Raw genomic sequence first — 25,239 nt, 5'->3', positions numbered from 1 at the left:
GAAAAAATATGAGTTAGAATATAGAGAAGGACGCCCAAACAACGCTCATCGGTCAAGCAGGATGCAGAATGATCGTAGAATAGACGCCACTAATCGCCGATGAAGGTACAGAGAACGCAGCAAGAATGGTCATTGGTCGCTCAAACATCGCAATGGACGGCTTGGGTTGCACAGGCAACGTACAGTGGAGGCAGGCAGGTTGGTCGCAGTTTTACAGGTAAAATCAAGATTCGGTCGTTCAAAGGACGCACAAGGGACGCAGACGCCTTTACACTGAGACACAATTTAATTGCTTTGGCGACCGTTGAGCGTCCTGACCACATTTTTGAACGCAGAAGGGACGCAGAAAGGACGCCGTCCAGTGTAAAGGGGCCCTAAGGAAATGTGCATTTACTTACATGTTAAATGTGGTGTAGGGAAGGGAATAGATATCTTTGAGTTTTATTTTCAGTAAATGCGATGAAAGATTTTGATTTTCCCTTCCCAAAATAAGCCGAATAAACAAATGCTTCCAACTTGACTTGTTGCTTTATCTAACTTGAGTTTATTTACAACAAACAGGCCTATTTTTTGCACTTAAACAGTAAGAGAAGACTAAAAAACACATTTTCAGTGTTTTTTAGTTTGACAATCAAAATTGTCTAATGAAAAATGTAATTTTGGTACAAGTCAAGGCGGTTTAAAATTTGAGCGTAATTTACTTGTGTATCACGAACATTATTAAGAAGCGCGTAATCGGATGATTATCAATTTACACAATTACAAGATGACAGGGCCGTAGCCTGAGCAAAATGCCAGGGGGGGCAGTAAGCGGAAACGAGGGGGCAAAGCCCCCGAGGGGGGGAGGGGGGGTCCCCCTCCCACGGTGTGGAAAAATTTTAAAAACTTTATGTATAATACTGCATTCTGGTGCATTTTAACTGTTATTTATTGCTCAATCATAAGTCATAAATTGTGGGTTCATTTTGCCATAGGTACAGTCATTTTTTCAACACAACATGCCTTCATTTCGTAGATTGTCTAAAAACAGTACACCTTTGTAAAGAGATTGTTGAATGATTGTCCAGTGGCCATGAGTGCATTTTCTCACAGAATGGGGAATACCCGCTTTAAGGGTCTGCCGCTAGATGGCGTGGGTGTGAAAGCAGTCCTTCTTAAATCTCGCAGAATCTCGCTCACGGCTTTACACCAGAGTTTAACATGGAGCGTGTGCACGCGCCGCTGACAGTGAACCAACTCAAACGCAATTTACTTGAATGTGGTGCCATAACATCTGGATGAAAATGTGAATTGACTGAAAGGTATGTGTTTTCTTTTCATTTAGTGCTTGAAAAACACGAATGCTAACTATTTTCCTTGAAAAAAAATCGAACATTAGTCGAGGTGTGTGTGTCAAATTTGACATGTTATGTACAATGTACATGTAGACTACTGTAGGTACGAGTAGGCCTACGCTCATATTTTGTTTTAGTAGCACGAAAGACGAAGATTTTTTATACTTAGTAAATGTACTTATTTTTTTCTTTATAAGGTTACCCAAAGAAGGCCCATATATTGGGGGCAAAGCCTGAAACTGTCGATTTCAGGACCCCAGGACAGCCAACTTCAAGAGCAGGATAAAATGATTACTTCAGGAATCTTACCCGTCACTTCACATCAGTGGCAAAGATTGATGTAGCCACCAGTTATGCCTACCCTAAAGCTGACTTACAGGCGGCTGTGATGGACAACAACTATTGCCAAGTGCCATGAAAACAATAATGCATGGATAGAGGGAATGATGTAAGTGAAAACAGAGGTCTAATATTAAGAATCAGGCCCAAATATGAGAAAGAATTATCAAACTAGGTGATGTGTGACATCATAGAAATATAAAATTGTATCTTAACTATTTAATGCTGTAACCATCTACCATGCTTTAATGGGATATGACTATTTCAGGTTGAGGAACAAACAGCAAAGGACACTGAGCATAGCAAGTTATAACAAGGAAAGAGCGCAATCTGACACAAGGAGAGACAATGGCGGATCACTGCTTCCAGATTTGGAGAGATAATGTCAGCTACAGAGAAGAAGTATATGAACAAACTGTATGAATAATTGTTGTGTCCAAAACCATTGCAGACACATGACAGTTGGACCCGGACCTGATTTCCCCTTTTTGGAATGTGTATCTCGTGCACGAATCGGCCTAAAGAAAACCCGCGAATACTATACTAAGTTAGAAGGCCAGATGTTCATTACAAATCGCCCATTCTGCTATTTTGTTGTGTTTACATTCAAAGATCTGTTTGTGGGGTTGATTCATTCTGACGCTGGATATTTTTCTACATGTATTTTGCCCAGGATAACTTTTTTTAATGAAAAACACTATAGGAAGTATGTGTCAACCAGTTTATAGAAAGTACCCCTGTATGAGATGGTTTTAGCTGCAATCATAATTTTGAAGTGCAATTTTAAAAAATGTTTTCACTAAAATGAAATAATTTGGTGATGCTATATTCTTTACAAAAAGTACTTATGTGTTTATGCTGTTTTTAATAATATTTAACTGTAATGAAAAAAAAACCTATGATGCTATTTTGTAAAGTATTTTAGTGGGATGAAATAAATTGCTAGTTGTATTTACAGCAAATAATTTGGTTTTTCTGCTTTTTAAAGAATTTTCAAAGTGATGACATAATGTGGTGGTTCTATTCAAGTAAAATAATTCATAAGTACTATTTTGTAAAAAGGAACAAAAAACTGTGTTAATTTGTAAAATGTTTGCTTTCTTTAATTTTTATTTCTTAAACTGTTACAAAAAGTTTTCCATGCCTACAGTAATCCATTGGCTGAGAAATTGCAGCTATATATTCAGGAAAGTTATAGCACAAATGAATTATCTAAGTATTACATGGTTTCATGGTTTTTACTATGGACTGAATAATTATTTTGTTTAAATAAAATATTTGGTTTTGCTGCTTTTTAATGAATTTTCAGAGCGATGAAATAATATGGTGTTTCTACACAAGTAAAACAATTCAGAAGTGCTATTTCGTAAAAAAAGAACAAAAACTGTTCATTTATAAAATGTTTTCTTTCTTTAAATTTTATTTCTTAAACTGTTACAAAAAGATTTCCAAACATGCATTATTCCATTGGCTGAGAAATTGCATCTATACATGAACAAATAAATTATCTAACTATACCTAGTTTTATGATTCTTACGAGGTACTGAATAATGATTTTAAATAAAAATTATTATTTAATTAACATTACCGGTCATGCTCAATACATCAATAAAAAAGGATATTACTTAATAACACAACCTTATCAGGGGCGGATTGAGACTGTCTTCTGGGTCTTCAGGAAGACGGTCAGATTTTCAAGTTTACAATGACGGGTATCTAATTTTTGCTGGCGGAAGACGGTCAAAAATGAAGCATGGATCAACAAAAATAATTTAGAAGACTGTCAGAAAATATCTCTGGATCCGCCCCTGCTTATGAGGGTAGTAGGCTACCGGGACTTATATATATTTACTGACAACTCTTCTGAAATTACGGACATAAGAAAACGCACTTTGATAAATCATACTTCCTAGGGGCACTTTCTTGCTATGGAGCTCTCTTTCCAAAACTTTATAAGTTTTGCCAAGATCAATTAACCTTTTTACGTGTATTCTTTTTGAGGCAACTCGTCTATCTTTAGGGGCCTAATTACTGTTCCTGGGTCAAGTTGTAACTGACCCTTTAACATGGAAGGTGTGTTGACATGGGCAACCCTTCACTTCAAACGAAGCCCTGAATCCTCAAGAAAATTATTCCCACCTTGCCGACTTTGACATTCAGGTACACAACAATACTGAGGCATGTTTATTAAGGCCAGTACCACAGTCCAACGTATACAATATCCAACATGGCGACCTAGGAAGGACTGAATTCACACTAGCGACACCTGGCGCCAAGCGGGCTGGTATTCCTCAATGATACCAACTTTGCAATTATTTTTATTCACCTTTGCGATTATTTTTTTTGCACCTCAAATCCCAGGGGGGGCAGCTACGGCCCTGAAGATGTCTTAAAAATTTCCCCGTGAACCACCACGACGAAGAATTGTAGTGACCAAGGAGATTGTAAACTTTAAAATATTTTTACTTCTGAATATTTTGACTGTCATGCCTAATTTTCGCTTAAAAAGAGCCATAGAAAGAGAGAAAATATCCCAATAAAATTCACCCTTGTCGAATGGCCTATAAATAGAAATGCAGTCAAAATTTTAAAGGGATAATAACTCTTCATTTCGGCCAAAAAATGAATTTTCCTGGAGTAAACAACAATTTTCCCATACTTACCAATGGTTAATGAATCCATTTTTACATTCAAAGTTAGTCTCTGGTTTTTTTCTAAAAAGTTTGGTTTTTTGTTAAAATCTCTAAAGAGATTTTAACAGAGTATAGCCATCAATGGAGCTCACGTGGTCTAAAGACAGCTCAGATATCAGAAAAATAGCTATAACTGCCATTTTTGTGGTATATTATATTTTTATGAGTTATTCACAATGTTTTTATTGTGAAATATAGATCTCATACGAAGAGTTATTATCCCTTTAATGGAAAACTTAGACACGCATTTTTATCCTATATATCATAATTATAGGCCCTAACCTATTCTATCACCCAAAAGTCGTGTCGTCTGCAGCACAACTCTGAAACGCGTTTACTATATGTATTCTTCACTCGTGGAATGATTGTGTTAGAGCAGAAATTTTCTTTCACACCAGATGACAACGGAAAACTTTGATAAGATTTTTTTAATCACCATGAAGATCATCAAGACCATCAAGATCATCATCATTACAAATCTTTGAATTGAACATCACTTCCGGCCAGTCATATATTACTTCAGGGGACTTAATTTGCATATAAGAGAAAAAATTAATTTTTTCTGATTTTGGCTTTTCTCCAATTTTTTCATTATTTTCAAAAAGTAATGTTCTGTTTTGCTCACAAATTGAGACACTTTTGATTCACACGCACTGTTTGTAAATTATGTAATTAAAAATAACTTTTATATCACAGACGTGTATCACGTTTTCACTCCACAACCATAAAACTCGACCATAGCTGTGTGGGTATAAAAGTAGGTCAATATTGCCTGCATAAAATTGCTATACGATTATTGATTTTTTAGTGTGGACCGTTTTAGGGGGAGACAGAGGTGGGAGACGTATCAAAATACGAGTAAAATATTTTGGTTGCATATGGTCACTGAAAAGCAGAGTATATTGCAAACTGTAAATGAAAAGATTAAAACTAGCCCAAATCTCCAGCTTCACCATGTAGAAATTTGAAGATACCAAGACCCCCCTCTTTTCCATCTGACTCTCCCTAAAATTTTTCAGACCGCGTTAACTGTTCAGTTCCCGGGAAGCGCGGAGCATCCTGGCTGGTGGCAGACGCTGAGCTCTGCAGACGACACATAGCATTCACAAGAGAGGGGGTAAAGGTTCTCTAGAAATTTGTTGCATTTAATTACATCTGACGAATTACGTGATAAGGGAAAGAAAATTGGCTTATTTGAATTTTATTTTCGCTAAGCGCAGTGACAGATACTGATATTTCTTGTCAAATGAAAAAAAAAACGCAAAAGGAGATAACCTAACTCCCCTATGAACCCTTGCATGGCATATCCTATCCGTGAACTTTTGATCTACTTTCACATAGCTCTCACACCCCTACACACGCTGAGTTTGTATACTAACAGCTGAAATGGGGCGTATTGGTGTGTGTGTGTGTGGGGGGGAGGGGGGGGGGGAGAAGAATTCTAATGTGACTGTTCTTGTTCAAAAAGTCTTGATATTTCTATTTTGATTATACTGTAGCATAATTTTTGGTTTAATGCACACATGTTAAGTGTGTGTCCATGATAAGACCAGTCAGAGGGTGGCAAGGTGGGGGTCAACAGATTTCAACCAAATTCATAATATTGTTGCATATATAGGAGATATTAAGATTGAAGGCAACAATCCCAAAAGAAATCATTGGATATAATTATAATATGATATTATATGTTTTGGCCATTTTTGGCTTAATTTTCAGCTTCGGTCAATAAAGCCACTTCATAAGCAAATATGTCAAAACTGACGACTTTTTAAAATTAATTGAAAATTTACCTATTTAAACCAGCCATTTGCCATTGAGAATATGTTACTAAATTTCAGTTTAACCCACAAACTAACGAGCCACGCCCATTTTTATGACCCCACCCCCCAAACTCACTTTTCTACCAAGCAATGTTCAAGCATTCATATCTCTCTTTTTGCAGGCTTGACAGCCATAAAATTTTATAGGGATCCTAAGCATATATTGGTCTAATCATACAAAATTCAAAAAGTGTGTTAAACACAACAGAAGATATTGAAAAAGTGCCTCAAACTTAAGCAATTTTAGCAGAAAACCAAACGGCCAAAATCAAGATATCAGTACATTTTGAGATAAAATTCCTTCCAATAATCAAATTTAATCAAAGACTCACAGCCAGGAATTCAAACTATGCTTTGATAAGGGCAAATCTATCCAATTTTTATAAATACAAAATGGCTGCCATCAAATCTGTCCCAAAAATACAGTTACCCTAATTCCTCAAAATAATCAAGAGGCCCATTTTTGCAGGTTTTTTATTTTGAGATCTGTAATACAGGATTGCTCAAATAATATTCTTTTCAAACAGAGCCATACAACTTCTGAATAAATTTAAATTACAAGTTATCCCCCCCCCTCCATTTAATAAGTTATTACTGTGCATATCCAGTGTCATCAGCATTGTGTATATACCTTATTTTCAGGGAGCAATAGAGAAAAAAAATTACAAATGATTTTTCTAAAGGTAAAAGGGAATGACTGTCTCATTTTATCAGTTTTCTCAAGTGCAACACTAATTAATCCACTTGAAATGATTTATATTGCATTTTTCAACCATTCTTTTTCCTTTCTAATGATTCATAGGCTTTGTAAATACATGTGATATCTTGATATCTATATTCTTTATCTATAAAGAAAATTAAAACAGAGTCAGCAACATACAATGACAGGAGGAGTACTTTATTTTCATATTATCAATTGGACAGTAAAAGAACAAAGCAGTTACTTTTTACAGGAGTGAAATCAAGTTATGAATCCCCAAGGTTCCTATATCACCGCCATCTTTTCCATATACTGAACACAACAGTGATGGGTAGTGTTCCACAGATTTTAATCTTATAACTGATTGATCCCCAAGTTTCTTCTTCTGGTTGAGAGATCCAGGGTCTCCTACAGTAATGATAATTCAGCAATCTTAGAATAAGTGTGGTAACTTGAAGCAACATGCTACTATTGTTTAGTGTGACTGAACTGTCAATTGTCAATATTTGTAAATTCAATGGTGCCAATCCTCCTTTCCTACAAAACTGAATGAGATTGCCAAGACAAAGATGCACATTTGTCATGGGGGATTGTCCCAAGGTGGCTCCTCCAAGTCCAATAGAGGTTTGCCAGGATATCCACTACTGAGTCTACCTGAAGATGGCAGGACAGGCTGTCAAAAGAAAATGTATTAAACATATTTTAAACTCATGTTAATTGCTGTATAAGAACAATTACTAAATAATATTCTAATCAAACATATTGCATAAATGTAAAAAAAGAAATCAAATATGCATGACTGTAGCTACCAGAATTTCATGATATAAAAAGAAACAAATGAAAAAAAGGTAAACCTTTTTTCTTCTCCATGGAAGTGTTCCAGGCATTACAAAGTTGGTGCTCACATCTGAATCTGATGAATTTGCCTGTGCAATTTCAGGTGACTTTTCTATTATTGTCTGTAAGATTGTCCAGGTCAAGGTTCACATACAGGCCTAGGATGTAAATTCTGAAAAATAAACATAACATCAATAAATGCTTTACAACAACAGAGGCTTACTGTGTTCAGAATAGAAACTATCGTAGCAGGATCAATCTATCTCAGCGGAGTATCACACTCTGGCTCAGTCGTTGTAATCAGCTTAATTGTCTGGCACGCCCCCTTGCAAAGCAACATGAACAACATAATGGACCGCAAAGTTTTCCTGATTTTACATAAGTACCTTTAGTTACAAGTGTCCTGTGTAATATATGTAAGTCTTGAAAATTGAAGCACAGGCGGTTAACTTCAACTTCATTGTAAACACACAAATCTGCAAAGTGAATATAAAACTAAAATGTAAAAAACTGGCACAAGTAACATCCCCTAAAATGCCAAAACTTGAAACTGAATGTGTGTTACATACCTTTGACTCTGGGTAAGAAATTTCTTATGAAGCTGTCTTCAAGCTCAGCATAGTCCTTAACTGTTTGTGTTATGATAACACATGTAACAAAGCCCTAGAATTTAATGCAAAAATATACTTCATAAGTTAGATACACAGTTAATTCTTTTCAGCATACATGTTTACCATGAAACAGAAATCAAGTAAAACTCTGTGAATTGAAATATACCAGTATGTCTTTAAAATTTGCTTATATTCTTTATATTACTGAATAATATTCAAACGTATTATTTAAACTGGTTTGAGTTTTTAGTGTATCTGATTCTAGTATATGTATGCCACCACTGATCACTTACCTTACAACAAACATCCAGAGCTAAATCGATGAGATGGATATATTGAGGAACCCAAGCCTGACAACAGTCTGAAGTGGTTCAACCAAAAAATGCACATTCTAAGGACGACCAGCTGCTATGGTCATTTCTTGTTATATTCTGGTGCACACCAATCCTTCTGAGATGTACTTAAGCATCTCTAGTGCGTGTTCTTCATAAATTTAAGAAAGTATTATGTTTTAACACTGTGAAGACGATGTGCTTTGCTCCACAGCTGCTCCGGTGATAATCCTAGTACCCGCCATGTTGAAAATAGGTCACAGAGATAGCATCGTTATTTTACATTTAGTTTCTACAACATAAACAAATTTAAAAAATGCATTTTCGCTTCATAAGTTCGTCTGCAGGGCAAACATAATTATTTTAAGGGCTTTTCACAAACCTATACATGGTTTTGACTTATTTATTTAGTTGAGGAAACAGTTTAGCATTTAAGTAGTATAAAAATATTCGTTTTTAGGCCCTTTTTAAAATTGTTGTAGTTCTTATTTTACAAGGTTTAACACAGATTTTATTTTACAAAATTTATTTTTCAACCCTTTTCTATCAGCACATACCAAAATTATATGGATAAAACCTGCAAAAAAGAAGTTGTGTGCATTTAAAGAAGGGGAGGGGGTCAAGCATATGGAAAACATGCCTTATTAGAATCAACCTTGTGTGGTCATGACAGTGCCTTTTCAAAAAATCTGTACTGGGTATTAAAGGTCTTTCCTTAACCTATCATGTGGCTTACCTTAATAATTCCTTATGCTGTACATGATTTTTAAAAAGAATATTTAAAATTATAACTTTTCAAGAGCTAAAAAGTGCTATATTTTGGCAAAATTGCCAATAAAAGATCTGCCCCCATATCTCTAAAACTAATGATCCAAAATAAGAAAGCCAGTGGCTCACAATATCTTTTATGTTGATGGTTTACCACACCAAAAATTATTAAAATCTGCTGACCCCCACCTTGCCACCTTCTGACTGATCTGTCTGGCTTTCTCATGGACGCGCTCTTAAGTGATAGACCTGAAATGAGAGCGTTGGCAACGGGGAAGAGCAGGGCCCCGTATCTCGAAAACATCGCGCATTGCGACCGTGCGCAAGCGTCTCGATTCCATAACTCACCCATACTCGCCCCATATAATACATTGTCTTGTAATTTTAATATCCATCATAACGAGTTCTTAAATTTTCTTTTACAGGATATGACACTTAAATGGCATTCACCTTAATTTCAGGCAATACTGATTATTATTGCACTTTGTTTCGGTTTAGGGCTCCTGGACTTACAGTCTGCGTAATTTCAGATGATGAATCATAATTCTTTTCATAAGAATACCCCTTCTGTTTCGCCCACTACCCCCTTGCAATGTCAAACATCATCGATAATGCGCATGCACCTTTGGAGGTGACAAGCAATTATTAAGATTATGATTAATCTACATTATTGGAAGTCCCTTCAATAAAATTATGTTTTCGGGTTGCGAAGAATAAAATTGGAGAATAGTTTGAACTTTCTCGACAAATTGCCTTAATTAAAGTCCTAATCACTGGCATTTCGACGATCTTCTTAAAATGCTCTTGTCAGTTGATAATGTGGTTATATCAAAAGATCGAGTGGAACAAATGAGTTAATGAGTATAAATGTTGCAAGGATAAATGACCTTATGTGAATATTATTTGATATATTGTGAGGAATAAAATGATTCATATGTGACATATATCAATGTGGTTATGGATAACTGAATATGTGGAGTTGAGGTATGGAAATGATGCGCATGACGTCATATAAATACTAAAATCTGGGACGCCAGATAAATATTAGCATCTGGGACGCCAGATTGCGTTATTATTATTTTTATTATTAGCATAAGTATTATTGTTGGAAAAATTATCGTATTATTAGCATGGTTCCATATATGTTTTATTGTTATCATAATCTTTTGGATGAATAATACTATGGCAAGTTAAAATCTTGCCTGTTAAATGTGAATGTATTCAGGTTTGATGATGATTGTTATAATATACGTAGTTAAGTTTTTCTTGACATGCATTTCTGCTTCATTCGTTTTGGATATAATTATTCGTAAACGCTGGACATGGACATTCGTGGATATACAGGAAACTGTGAACATTTATCTACACGTATGCCAACGTGCGCGAGTAAGACGTTTATCCATATACAATGAGTGGCAGATGACAATCGCTATGCACTGTCTAGAAGGACGGATTTGACATTATATGCTAACTGAACTTTCGTGCTAAAATTCAAAATGGAGGATGTAACGGACCATACCAAATGGAACTATTCATTTGTGGGAAATGAACTTTAGATTTTATTGGTTAACTTTGCGTCAAATGTTATTGCATGTGGTTATAAGAAAATGTTAAATATTGTGTATTGAATATTAAATACGTGACTTATGAGAAGTATATCTTTATTCAGCCTGTCGGTCTTATAGTTATTAGTTATTGATATTTAACTATACAGTTATTGGTATAGGAACAGTGTACTTAACTTTTATAAAGATGATGACGTGAAACTGATGATATGCATTAAGGAAGATTCTTACTTAATTATTTTTCGGTATGTTTTTTTTTGTTCAATCGTGGATTGGGTTTGATATAAAACGATTGTTTCTCTTATACTGTAGTTATTAAAAGAGAGCGCAACAGTGTGGACAAATATGAAGATGAACAGGTACTTCATCATGACGATGCGCTTGGCAACGCTGTGGTGAATGCTATTCATCGGACAGGGAGTAGCTAACCCTATTGTCTCACGTAGTACATACTTTATCTGAAATAACAAGAGAGAAGAGAGAAACCGTATATGAAAATGTGTCAGAGCCATAATAAGAGAGTAACAGATTTAAACATCCGCGCGGAGAAAATAAACAAAAAGTATCTGTACTCGTGGGCCGCACATTACAACATGTAAATAGCACATCCACGAACATTTGTATTTTCATAAAAATTTATAAATCTATCTTCCTTTAAGTTATATTTGGGGTTTCATGTCAATTTTATTTCTATCTTATAGTAGGTTTATAATACAAAATCTATGTACTTAGTTTTGTTTTGCATGAATTTATGATAAAAGACAAATGCAGTGTTTAAGAAAGTTTATTTTTAATTAATGTATATTTTAATTTTAAATATGCCTGTGGACAGGCATATCGTCCCCGGGAGATAATGTAACGTTAGTTAGTGACAGCATGCAGCGAATAAGAGCGGGGAGTGTTTTGTAGTTTCACTTTAGTTGATTGACACGACCTTATTGTACTTAAGCGAAGAATGTAATGTAGACGGGGAGAACGATGTAAGAGGTTGAACGGAGAGGAATAAACTGTAGATAGCGTAGTTAGAAAGCGATAATAAAGAATATGGGAAAACATGGAATTGTTTAGTTATTACCTCGCGCCACCAAGACAAAGTCAGTAACGTCGTCACAATTGTAACCTCTATGTGGTATCGCTATTCGCAAAACGCGATGCTTTCGTGATACGGGGCCCAGTTTTGTATCCAAGCTCACAGCTGTTGATTAGGCTGGTCTTCACATTCTGTACTTTATTAAATTTTGATCTGGTTCGTTTCTTCTATGATGTTTTAGCTAGCAAAAACCGCCGTACAACTTCAAGCATTGGATTTGGCTACTCCCCCCTTATTGATTCATGTGCCGTTGCTTGTATCTGTAATAAAAATTACAAGCGTAAATATTTGATATCTATGTACAGTAACAATATAATAATAATAATAATGATAATAATAATAATAATAAATGAAAACTATAGAAAAAACTGTCTTACGTTCTGTCCTAAACTTAAAGTTACCATTTAAAAAGGACACGTACGCGACGCAAGACAAAGACGGAATGTCGAGCAGAAGTTCATAAAAATATTAGACACTTAAGAAAAAGTACTGAATAGAGACAACGAATATTATTCTTGTTTTACTGTAACATAATCTTCAACTGCGCGTCCCTTTTACATTAGCATACGTCACGTATCCCAGTAGTTTACTTGTTTATTCATGTTTTGGTACCTGAAGAAGGCTCACAAGGCGAATGCTCGGGCATTTTTCATCTTTAATTGTTAACCTGTATAGATGTTTTTTTAATATATTTTTTCCGTGAAGATATGAAAGACGAAAGAAAAACATGCTGTTTAATTTAATGGTCATAATAGTTGATTATCATAAAAGAGGTCTGTTATCTGGTCCGCGGATCAACTGATTGTGAATTCGGCCAGAGACAGCCGGAGAGAGAAAGAGAGAGAGAGAGAATGAGAGGGGGGATAGCCGGAGAGAGAGAGAGAGAGAGAGCAATAGCCAGAGAGAGAGAGAAAGAAAGTGCACTCTTACGGAGTCGCAGATGGAGTTTTCACTAGATATTCACAGATATGTATAATGTAAAAAATGTCTTAAATAATTTTTAAAGAAAGATTGCTGTTTATGATTTGAACGCAAAGGACGATCGCGTTTGTTACGTTATGTAATTTAAGCAATATTGACGACAGCTGTCATCTGAGTCCTCAAGGGGGTCGAACTCCCAACACGGAGGTATACTTTGTGTAGATTAGTGATAATATATCATTTTGTCTCTCTCCCTCTTTCTTAGCGAGTCTTTCGATGCACACGGAAATTGTTACATAAGTTAGCCCAGCACCTGTGATAATCATATTTAAAACACGAAATGCGGACTCAATTTTAAACCTTCGTTACTGTCGCTCGCAACACCATCTCAAATTCGCCCATAAGATTATTTTCAATAAAGTAAAAAATTAAGAACTTGTTAGGTAGTATAATGTCTAACGTCTCAGAAAATGTTTAGAATGTTTAAATGTTTAAAAAATGCGATTAATAACTTGCAGCTACTTTTGCGGTGTCGCCCGGCTTATAAAAGCTGCGAAATCCTCCACGGCTTATTTTGCTGCAGATCATTTTAATTAAAATTTTAATTGTTTGATGCTTTTGAAATATTTAAGTCATTAATAAAAACTTCATATTAGTTAAGACAATGACTGAAGGCCCCATTGGGTATTTTCCTTTCCCGTGAAAGCCACTTATCATTTCCCAAGATGCTCGCAACTTTCTATGTTATTAATAAGAGTCATCCGTGAAGCGCCCCATTCCCGTGAATCGAGAATTGCGCGTTTTTATCCCTCGTCCTGAGTGAAACGAAGTCGTTATACTCGGTGATAGTTATTTTCAGCTTGCCGGACTCGCATTTTCAATGAGATATAGACAAAGTTTTAATTTAATTTATGTACGTAATTTGTGATTTGATGATTTTTATTTTCCGCGGCCGTGAACTGTGATCACTAGACTGTACCCCCCCTTCCCAGCGGGCCCTCATGATTAGCTAGACGATATATGTTGATAGGGCACAGTCAAATGGTTTACACGAAACACGTCAAAGCTGCATTTCTCTTGTGAAGCCATTTTGAAAGCCTTCGTTACCAGGCATTGTGAAACTATACTTGGAATTGAGGAAAAAATGTAGACCTTTTGAAAAAAATAAACGCGCATAGGCTTATGTCATATTAGCCTACCAGAGAAGTCTATAAAAGTAAATTACAGGTATTGGCCTACTAGTAGCTTTGCAGGAAATATAGGCAAAAATGACTTAAGAGTATTTTCAAGTACGTTTAGTATATTTTTAAAGGTAATTACTAAATCTGAATGTTCATTTGCTTATAACTTAAAATTGAGCGTTGTGTTAGCAGTGCAAAGAGTCGAAGCAAAAAGAAAATATATAATAATAACAACAAAAAAGACAGAATTTGAAATAACCTTTTAGGTAATTATTATATTATCAATAAATTATAAAAAAATATCATATCCAAACGAAAAAATTAAAAGATATAATAACTTGGAACAACGGCACACTTGACCGGATGTACCGCGATGTGACCCAGTATCCACTGCGGGTTTTCTTTGACCTACTTTATAGTAGGGCTTAGTACGGCGGAGCGGGAACATTTTATACGTTATGAAATAACGTTATACCTAGGACAAGATATATTTACGAGTTACCATAAAGGTTTTATCTGGAGCAGTAGGACATTCCACAATTCCAGCATCCTTTTTAATACATGCAAAGACATTCTTGATGACAGAAGGGTGAGTACTTTGTTGTAGTGATCTGGCACCGGAAGTCTTGGGATTGAAAGCGACAGTTGGGCGGGGTTTTCAAGAGAGAGAGAGAGAGAGAGAGAGAGAGAGAGAGAGAGAGAGAGAGAGGTAGGAAGGAGCTGCAGAGACAAGAGGTAGAAGGTAGACAAAGGGATCTGGTGATCCTAGTGTTATAAGTGTTATACAGTAGATCTGGATTCCTGGAAACATCTGAGGTAAAACCTAATAAGTACTAGCAGAATTAATTAAGTAGCAATAGGTTTTCTACGATGTACTTGTCTTAGAGCTACTATAAAAGTTGTTTGTGGGGATTTTTGCAGTGTTCACTTCATCCTCCTTATCTTTATAACTCTCTATTAATCATAGTCCTCCAACTGGGGTGCAGTAATGGCTTAAATTTGCATATGTTAGGAACTCATACATCACGTAGTCATGTATAGCAACACAGTATTGCAATTGGGCTTTACCATCCTCGAATATAGTGTTGTGTCTCATGTTGAGACATGCTGGACTGCTAAAGATGTAAAATTACAACAAATGTCCTTCAAAATTTCATTTAGAATGCCAAGCTTAATTGGTAAGAATGCATGTTTCTGTTTTTCATTTATTGGTTACTCAACAAACAACCCAAATGAGCCCTTTTTTTCAGTACATGTAGTTAAGTGATGTAAGACATCCATGTGTGTACACACAGCCGGTCATGACCAGTTTTGAGGTGCCCGTTTTGCACAGCACATACTTTCAGTGACTATCCCAGCATTTTTTCAATGACACTGATGTATGTCATTGGTTATTTTAAGTTTGATTTTTTTTACATGAAGTCATGGCAAACCATCAGATGCATATTAGCAATTTTTTGAAAGTACAAATAACTGTGAATATGAAAGCTGCCAAGTTTGACTTTGCCCAGGACCACTGCCAATTAAGAAATGATGGGAATGCGAACAAACCACCCTTTTTGCCGGGGAAAAGGTTCCCTCTGGGGAAATTTTTATTTAGGTACACAATGGTTTTATGGTAAAAGCTCCACTTTTTTTTAGGAAAAAAATTTTTTTGAAATTGCTGGCTCCAGGTCTGTTGAATGTTTATAATGAATGTTTCTCTATTTTTTCAGCTCACACAAACAGTTTGACAGTTGGTGTACAGTAACATGTGTCTCTGTAGTGGCCTGCTTGATGTGGTCAGTTTGGGATGATGTTATATCCAATACATGGCTGTCGATTGGTCGCGTCTTGACCCAGGCCACTACCTGGTGGATGAAATGGTAATGGGGACAAGTATGAAAGAATCACATGGCGAGTGAGACCCACGGCACCCTGTCATAACATTGGCGACGAGGATAAGCAAGAAATACTAACATGGCACAGGGAGAACTGCACAGGGTTTAACAAAGCACAAGTAGATTACCACCGAGAATAGAGGAATGGATGATGGACTTACAAGATGTTGACTAGGAAGTGGTATATGAGCCAGGAAAGAATGATGCAGACTCTATTGATTGTCTCTCCAGACACCCACGGCCACAAACGGGTGGTGATAGTACAGAGAGGAGGATCAGAAAATGCAGTGATTCTTGATGAGATAGCTTGGGAAACCCTCGCTGACCCAACACTAATCAAACTTGGAGAGAGAATCTCAGCAGGAGATTGGAATCTATACAGTAAAGATGAGGACATTGAACCATACTGGCACATGAGAGAAGAATTTAGTATATTTGAAGGACTCATTTACAGAATTGCTGTCCTGTAAAAGAAAGTAATCTGATATAATTTATGTTTAATCAGGATGAAAGCGGATCACTGTCCTAAAAAAAAGTAATCTGAGCATAATTTATATATATTTAATCAGGATGAAGGCGGATGGCTGTCCTGAAAAAAAAAAGTAATCTGATATAATTTATGTTTAATCAGGATGAAGGTGGATCGCTGTCCTAAAAAAAGTAATCTGAGCATAATTTATATATATTTAATCAGGATGAAGGCGGATCGCTGTCCTGAAAAAAAAAGTAATCTGAGATAATTTCTATGTAATCAGGATGAAGGTGGATTGCTGTCCTGAAAAAAAGTAATCTGAGATAATTTCTATGTAATTAGGATGAAGGGGATCGCTGTCCTGAAAAAAAAGTAATCTGAGATAATTTCTATGTAATCAGGATGAAGGTGGATTGCTGTCCTGAAAAAATAGTAATCTGAGATAATTTCTATGTAATCAGGATGAAGGTGGATTGCTTGACCAGGGCCACCACCTGGTGGATGACGTGGTAAAAGGAATGAGTATGAAAGAAGCACATGGCAAGTGAGACCCACGACTTCTATAACAGATGAAATGTATTGGACCCAAGGTGGAGCAGTGGTCATAACCCACCGTCACCCATCACCATGCCAAAAATGCTTCCTTGCAGGTAGTGCACAAAATTATTGCTTGGTTTTGTTTTAGTAGTTGTGTTATAATAGTCTTTTATACTTCCCGTGTAGATCAACCAACCAGTTATCATACTTTGTGCTTCCTTTCAATTGAAATAAATTTCTTCACTTCTCTTATGTTACTCCTCACAAAATGTACTTCTACAAGGCACATTCAACTGATATACTTATCCAAGATTATTACAGCCATTGTTTATGGGCAATTTGTGTGCAAATTTCTCTTGAAAATCCCAGAAGATTTGGCAGAGTTCTGTTTATTTTACTTTGATCAGTTTAAGATTGTGACAGTTGTACCAGTCACAATTGTGCCAAGCAGCCTCTAAAAGACATTTTAAATTGTCTCTGTTCAGTCACCATAACTGTGATGTCTGTCATATTTAGTGGATATTAGGCAGAATATTGTAGGTTAAATATTCTGCTGGCTCTTGTAGACTGTCAGGGTTCTGTCTTTTTATTAAGATAATTTACTAGTATGTCACTTCATATAATCTTTTGTCTCTTTTTTTCCAGGTCCAGTCTCCATACAGCATGGTGTCTTCTAGGTGAACAGACTTTACCTGGCTGGACATGGGAGACATTCATTGTTAATATAAAATAGACAGGAAATAACAGCTGCAGGAATATCCCTTCATCCACAGAGTTGTGCAAGACACAGCAAGTTTCAGGATGAATGGGTTGTGAAGAGCCAGAGACAGGACAGTCATGGTAAACAGGGAACTGGACTTCTTGCAGGTAGTACACAAAATGAACAGTTGATTTTGTTTTTCAAGTAACAGTGGGTATAATTGGTCTTCTCTTACCTCTATGGGGACAAAAACACCAATTAACACATTTTTTAGATTTAATTGATTTTAATGTTACTTAAAAAGCATGGGTTATTATAATAGTCCACACTTGTTTATTTAAAAGGAACCAACTTAAAATTGTAGTTTGCATTGTAGGTATCTAGTAATTAATGTCATTTTTGATCCACACCTCACATTTGTTACCAATGCATTTATTTAGTTTAAACAATTAAACTTATATGCACAATACATATACGAAATGAATACATCTTTTAAAATTTTGTTTGTGTGCATTTTACCCTCTCTCTCTCTCTCTCTCTCTCTCTCTTTGTGTGTGTGTGTGTGTGTGTGTGTGTGTGTGTGTCTTTTAATTAGTCACAGCCAACTGATATAATTATCCCAGATTTTTACAGGTGTTAAGCATTTTGTGTGCAAATTTCACAATAATTCCAGCATATTTGGCAGAGTTCTGTTTATTTAATTCTGTTCAATCTGAGAATGTGCTGGTCTCGTCAGTCACAATTGTGCCCAGCAGTCTACAAAAGGCAAGGTCATTTTTAACTTAACATAGTTTAATCACCTCAACACTGATGTCTACCATATAAGATGGGCACTTGGCAGTTTACCGTAGTTTTAATATTTTTCCCAACTGGCTCTGGTGGACTGTCAGGTTTTTGTCTTTTCTTTGTATTAATTTGTGTTCCTTCACTTATACATTGTCATGTCTCTTTTTCCAGCTCCAGTCTCAGCATGGTGTCTTCTAGGTGAACAGACTTTATCTGGCTGGACATGGGGGGATGTTCTATATGAAGCAGACATAAAAAGGCAGCAACAGGAACATCTACATCTCACCTAGTTGTGCAAGACACGTGATGAATGGACAGCCAGAGACGGGACAGCCATTGTCAACAGGTGACTGGACCTCTTGCTAGACAAAATCTATGGTTGTTTTTTTATGCAAATAAAGATAGGTAATTTGTTTCCACTCTTTCCTTTGTGTAAAGACACAAACACCAATTGTTACATTTTTGGGGGAAGGGGTAGGGGTAAAATGATTATTTCAATGTGGAAAGCATGGATTATTATGAATAAAGTTTATGTGTCACTGCTTTAATTGTAATGTAAATGTAATATTTATATTCATCGAGTGCTTTATTAATCACACCTGTCATTTGTTAAGAATTTGAACCAATTCATCTTGTACACACAAAACGCATATAAAATGAATAATTATATTTTATTTTGATCACCATTACATACGAGCAGTATCAAGATATAAATATCAAGTATGTTGATGCAAAAATGATTATGTGCATCTTACAAAAACACACACACACACACACACACACACACACACACACACATATGAATAATGTATCATTAGATGGTTCCTAATAATAATTTGCACTATATTATAGAGGTGATCCAGTTGCATTGCAAACAGTTACTTTCATTTCGTTTATGTTTTTAGCAAATACACTTCTGGAATTGTGTAAAGAGCTGCTGGCAGACCAAGAGGTCAATTTCATATTAAGTGAGAGAGAGTGCTGCCAGAACCACCTAGAACAAGACTCCCAAAGATGACATGCAGATCCTGTAGAGCCAGTTATATGGAACAGTACAATTGTACAACAAATGTGGGTTCCAGGTAACACAAAGAATCCATTTCCCCCATATACATGGAAACTATAGAGGCAGGGTATATAAAGCAAGGAGATTGTGTTAGACAATACTCTATCACTGAAGACAAATAGACACAATGGAAATGTTTAAAAGTGAATTGCTATTTCAGCTCAGTTGTGATGTGTTATAATAATTTCCCCATGTGCATGGAAATTGTTACAGTACTAGTAGAGGTAGCATGTATGCGAGATTGTAGTAGACAATAAGCCATCAGTGAACAGAAAAAGACGTCATTGAAAATGTTTTAATGTGAATACATATATTTCAGTGCAGATATGATGTGTTATAAATAATCTCTGTTATTGTGAGGCCATTAAGTTGCATAATGCAATTTTTATGACATTTATTATATACAGACACTTTCAGTCTGTCTATATTCTGATCACTGTGTCTGTCCAGTGTCATTGCCATAGTCAGAACTTTGTGACACATCTGTTGTTTACCCTATTACTGATAAACTGTATTTTTGTTTTTTTTTTAATGTTAATTCCTCTAGAAAATCATCATGATTGGATTATTTAATGATATTGCTTTGTTATCTTAAGCATTTTGGATATGATGCTACAATATGTCCTGAGTATTTCAAATTGATGTAGCAATGTAGATATGTTTGTGTATTTTTGTCCGTCTTTGTTTCTGATTCTGATATTTGTTTTAATTACTAAATATGTTGTCATTTTGTGAATTTATGAAATTATTATAAGTTTATTGTTAAATGATTTGTCAAGTGCATGACAGAGTAAGAAGGTTCATTGGTCTGATAGTTTGATGATGCCAAGATCCAATGGTTTAAAAGGTTTTATAATAGTCTGAAGGTTCATTGGTCTGATAGTTTGATGATGCCAAGATCCAATGGTTCAAAAGGTTTTATAATAGTCAGAAGGTTCATTGGTCTGATAGTTTGATGATGTAAATGTCCAGCTGTTCCAAAGGTGTGCTAGTCAGAAGGTTCACTTGCCTGAGGTTTCATTGGTTCAGAGGTTGTAAAGTCCCAAAGTATGAATGGTATATAGTGTAATGTAGCAATGATAATATCTGTGGAGGGCGGTAATATATTTAATGACTTTTCATGACTCTATACTGCCCCAGCTTTGGGCAGGTTTTACTTAATCTGTAATTTTCATTGTTTTTGAGCACACATATTTAGTTTTATGGGCTAATTGTCTGCTGCTGTAAGGATAAAGACTGATTTCAACACACACAAGCTATATTTAAAAAGTTAAAAACAGTAATTCCTTTCAGTGAAGTATTTTATTTGCCTGAGTTACGTGACATACTTAATGAAAACTAAACAAAACAAAACAAATCAAAACCTTCAAACAACTGTGAAGTTCTTGACAGTTTAACATATCTTTATATGTCAGTGTATTGCATGCCATTATCTTTAAGGCCCCATCCAAACAATTTCGACGTAAGTTAATTATGTTCTCAGCAACATTTTTCCCCCTTGGGCCATTATCTCCTCTCATCTTTATGCCCCCGCACCGTGTACTTCCCGTATCTAAATTTCCCCAACCAATATTTCGCCGCACGTCAAGATTCACTTCGGTTAAAATTTGGTAATTGTGAAATTATATAATAGGCCCTATTAGTTAAATTTTATGCCCCTATTAATTTTTTACCCAAGGACCAAAATAAACCCGCAGAACCCAAAAATAAGTGGAAACAATTACTGAAATAATGCTGATGCATAATGTAATTAGAAAACCAAAATTAAGTAATTAAAACACGTCAAATCCTGGCCTTTTATTAATTTCAAACAAGAACGTTGTATCTTGCAAAAAAAATGTGATTTGCCTAAACTTCTTTATAGAGCGATATTTACACAAGTAATGCTTTGGGAGTCATATCTTGTCTATATTACTATACATTTTCTTCAAATCTGCCTTGTGCATAACTATTACGCCTGGGTAAAAGGATGATCATGAATATTGTCTTTTACAAAAAGTCCTTACAAGAATCGTTGCAATCCGTGATGTCTTATGGGGGAAAACCCATGAACTCCTCTCCATCGCTGTCGCTGTCTAGTATGGGTATGTTGCTCTCCGGCACTGAAAGACCACTGTCTCCCCTTAATGACCGCAAGATGTCAGTAACTGAGAAAGAATTCTGGATCATGGTTGTTGGGACATTGTCCCAGGCAGCCTTGATCCAGTCAACTATCTCTTGTTTACTGGCAGTCTTCAGCTGGTCGATGTGTCCTTTCGTAGCTTTGACATCGCCACGCATCCTCTCAGACCACAGTCTCCTAAGACGGCCTTTGAACGGCTTGTTCAAAGACACATCTAGGGACTGGGCCTTTGAGGTGCATCCTCCCGGGATAATTGCTGGCTTTGCTGCCACTTGCTGCAGTGCACATGCCACCCTCTCAGTGGGAGAGAAAGCATCCATAAGGAGGAGAGAAGGCCGTCGCTCAGTGTACACCTTCAAGATTTTGGCCACCCATTCCAGCATGAGGTCTTCCGTCATCCAGGCTGTAGGGTTGGCTGTTATCAACTAACCCTCTGGCCCCTCCACCACTGGATTTCTCTTGCCTGAAATAATGAAAGAACGATTTGAATAGTGATATTTATAGCTTAACTTCGTTACTGGCAGAAATGCACATTCACTTTCAGGCTGAAAGAAAATTGCAAAAAGATGTGAACTTTTTTTAATGCAGGTAAAGTGTAACTTAGAAACATGTACTTCCACCAATTGCTGGTGGAAGTAAATTAGCTGTAGACTTAAACAAGAACCTTGCACAATTGTGCTCGCAAATCATATAACTATATATCTAATTGTTGTAATGTCTCTGCAAAAATAATCATTTACCAGTCATAACTATACATCTTTCAACATAAAACAGTTTGTTAATTACCTTTAAATATTATCATACTAGGCAATTTACCATAGTCCGCAGTGAAGCTCTGAACAAAAGCAAAATGTCTTTTTTCGGACCCTGATGAAATAATAGGGAACATCCGAGATAGCCTTTTTTGAACATCTGCGCAGCAGATGACGTCAAACGAGACCTGGATTGGAGCGAGATTTCACGAGAGGTGGGGTTAAAATCTGCCATTGAAACTTCTCTCGCGGTTGTGCACAAGTCTATGTTATAGGATTGCATTGAGTAAAATTTGGCGTTGTCATGTAATTTGAGATAGAGCAACGCAATGGCGAATTGCTAATGTTGTGTCGTAGGGTGCATTGCAGTAAAACCTAACCGAGAAAACCAGGAAAATGACCATGGATGACAGACACGACTGGCGAGAGAAGTGAAGTAAAGAAAGAGAAGTAGTTGGGCTTGAACAGATTAAAAGGACTAAGTGCCGACATATTTAAAGTACAGATCAGGTCGCAGTATTTTGTAGGAAGAAAGGGACGAACTGCAGACAACTAGCACCCGACACGTCACTGGCTTCATGGCATCACCGTATAGACCGTATCATCAACGGTCGAGGGACATATTAATAAGTAAGTTTTGTGTGTGTAGTTTACAGGACACCATGGTTTATTAACGTAATACAGCCCTAGTACTTGTGATTAATAGTCTTTTACGGTAACCAGGCCCACAGCCAGCAATTTTAGAGGGGGGTCGTTTTCTGAAAAAGTGGACCTTTTACCATAAATCCTCAAGTACATAGATCAAATTGTACCCAGAGTGGATCTTTTCCCAGCAAAAAGGGTGGTTCGAACCCCCCAAACTCTCCCCCCCCCCTCCCCCCCTCCCCCCCCCCCCCCGGGCACGGGCCTGGTAACTATATCAGACAAATTTGCTTATACCATTCCTGTCTCCATATAACGTGTACCTGATTATGAAATACTGGTGAACCTTCCACACCTATTAAGTATACAGAATGTTCAGTTGCGTTTGTAACATTCCATGCCGGGTGGTCAGTTATGATAATTGCAAGTTAGATAGAAATTAGAGTTGGTATTTTACAACAACGTTTATCACATAATGATATATATTTCAGAAAACTAAGTGAGTTAATTATTTTTTATTTTAGAGCATGACAGACACAGCAAGAACCAGGCAAGAACCAGGCAAGAACTGTGAGAATCATGTGGTCAGGATAATCAGATGTTGAAGATTGCTCAGTGTATATTAATCTCTTATGTCCTTAGTTATTATGTTGTTGACTAAAATTATATCAGGAATCAACAGATGGCATTTTTGCCTGGGTGTCACTTACAGTATCAGGCATTTTCTTTATTACTTTAAAATGAAATTTTTGGTTTTGTATATATATATATATATATATGCCTATGTATTGTACTGCACTAGTAATTTAATGAAGAAAATAATTTTTCTTGCTAGTATCATTTTTATGTTACTGTAGTGACTTTTTTTAATAACTATATGACACCTGTTTTTCATATCATTTACTCGGATCACAAATACAAGTTCGCCTTTGATGTTGTGTTTATTTGTTGTATTTGTGTATAACTGTCAATAAAATGCAATGATTCTGTGAACATTTCAATTTATATGTTGTCCATTTTAATACTTTCTTTTGTCATCTTTCCTGTCATTTAAGTCAGATCTGATCACAATGAAACTTACATTTTGTGAATGCTATCCACTAGTTTCTATAGCATCATTTTCATAAGTAAATAGATGAAGAAAATTAACTTTATGATCAAGTTTGTGCTTTTTGAACTAGTTACTATAAATTTAGTGAAATTAAAACAAAGATGCAGGCAAGTCTAATGTTCTGATATGCAATCCATCAGTAAATGAAATGTCAAATGATTTTATTTTACTTCTTTAAAAATAAAGTTTAATAGTAAAACATTTATAAAGAAAAATAAGTTGCAGTTATAAAACTTTTGTTGTTCAAATGGATCTCATGAATTGACCAGTCAGTGAAGAACAATCAAAAATGAACAGTATCTTTCATATGTCTATTTTGCATCCACTGGCACGTTTAGACAAGCATCTCTTTAAAATCCCAAAGACAGTAATATACAGTGACAATTTAAAAATGAAAGAGTGGATAACTATATAAAGTTCTTGACATCTTCATCAGGGAAATTAATGGTGAAAAAGGAAGATTGAAGAATATTTGCTAAAAAACAGAAGTAGGAAATTTCATATTGCAATAAGCTGGAGTTAACAATTTAAATTTAGTAATTATGATAACCTAAAAATGAAGCAATTAAGCCCTTGACAGCACTGGATTATCTTATTTACAAATGTCCAATGCTTGTACTGTAGAATGTACATGGACCTACTTTCAACATTGATCTCATTGAAAGCAAAACAGTCATGCCACATCCATAAAGTGACAAAAAGGTTGCAAATGAATCTCACGTCAGTTGTACGTACATATTATATCAATACTTTTTCTTTATAAAGTGAAAAAAGAACAAGCCTGTAGCTCAAAAATTTTGGAAGTTCAGCTATTTTTCAAGTAAAGAAATCGCTGCTCTACTTCCTTGTGGTCTCCATATTTTAACCCCACCTCAAGGCAGATCTCGTAAAATCACGGGGAAATGTGGTCTTCACGTTGAGAACCCAGACAACCTCCATTCTGACATCCTTCTCTCCTGTCTTGTTTATAGTCTTTGCCT

At 35.9% G+C, this 25,239-nt stretch overlaps 1 protein-coding gene and 3 long non-coding RNA genes across 12 annotated transcripts in view; 3 read left to right on the top strand and 1 right to left on the bottom strand.

Moving 5' to 3' along the window:
- Nucleotides 1–23,277, top strand: part of LOC106170874 (uncharacterized) — a 125,643-nt gene extending 102,366 nt beyond the window's left edge. For 5 of the 9 annotated variants that reach the window (XM_086997897.1, XM_086997902.1, XM_086997901.1 and 2 more), the window contains exon 6: nucleotides 19,472–23,277. In XM_086997897.1, coding sequence (XP_086854023.1) covers nucleotides 21,602–22,183 — 582 coding nt within the window. In that variant the 5' untranslated portion in view covers nucleotides 19,472–21,601 and the 3' untranslated portion in view covers nucleotides 22,184–23,277. Of the gene's footprint in view, nucleotides 1–16,826; nucleotides 16,952–17,011; nucleotides 17,194–17,725; nucleotides 17,948–18,737; nucleotides 18,913–19,471 lie in introns of all 9 variants that reach the window. The other 4 variants (XM_086997904.1, XM_086997898.1, XM_086997903.1 and 1 more) reach the window with 3 other exon arrangements.
- LOC147759562 (uncharacterized) lies at nucleotides 1,114–2,861 on the top strand. The gene is made up of 3 exons (XR_015331528.1): nucleotides 1,114–1,301; nucleotides 1,532–1,782; nucleotides 1,942–2,861. It is a non-coding gene; the product is annotated as an uncharacterized LOC147759562 (long non-coding RNA).
- On the bottom strand, nucleotides 6,647–9,055 carry LOC147759561 (uncharacterized). Its single transcript, XR_015331463.1, has 4 exons — nucleotides 8,628–9,055; nucleotides 8,293–8,386; nucleotides 7,741–7,895; nucleotides 6,647–7,559 (listed from the first exon to the last, which is right to left on the bottom strand). It is a non-coding gene; the product is annotated as an uncharacterized LOC147759561 (long non-coding RNA).
- Nucleotides 14,599–16,152, top strand: LOC106165875 (uncharacterized). The gene is made up of 2 exons (XR_015331494.1): nucleotides 14,599–14,780; nucleotides 15,907–16,152. It is a non-coding gene; the product is annotated as an uncharacterized LOC106165875 (long non-coding RNA).
- Nucleotides 23,278–25,239: the final 1,962 nt, after the last annotated feature.

Source organism: Lingula anatina, chromosome 10 (genome assembly GCF_051362555.1).
Source record: "Lingula anatina isolate TDL-2025a chromosome 10, LinAna3.0, whole genome shotgun sequence".
NCBI lineage: Eukaryota > Metazoa > Brachiopoda > Lingulata > Lingulida > Lingulidae > Lingula > Lingula anatina.
Note: the sequence above shows the minus strand (reverse complement) of the source record. Positions and strands in the feature narration are given on the sequence as shown.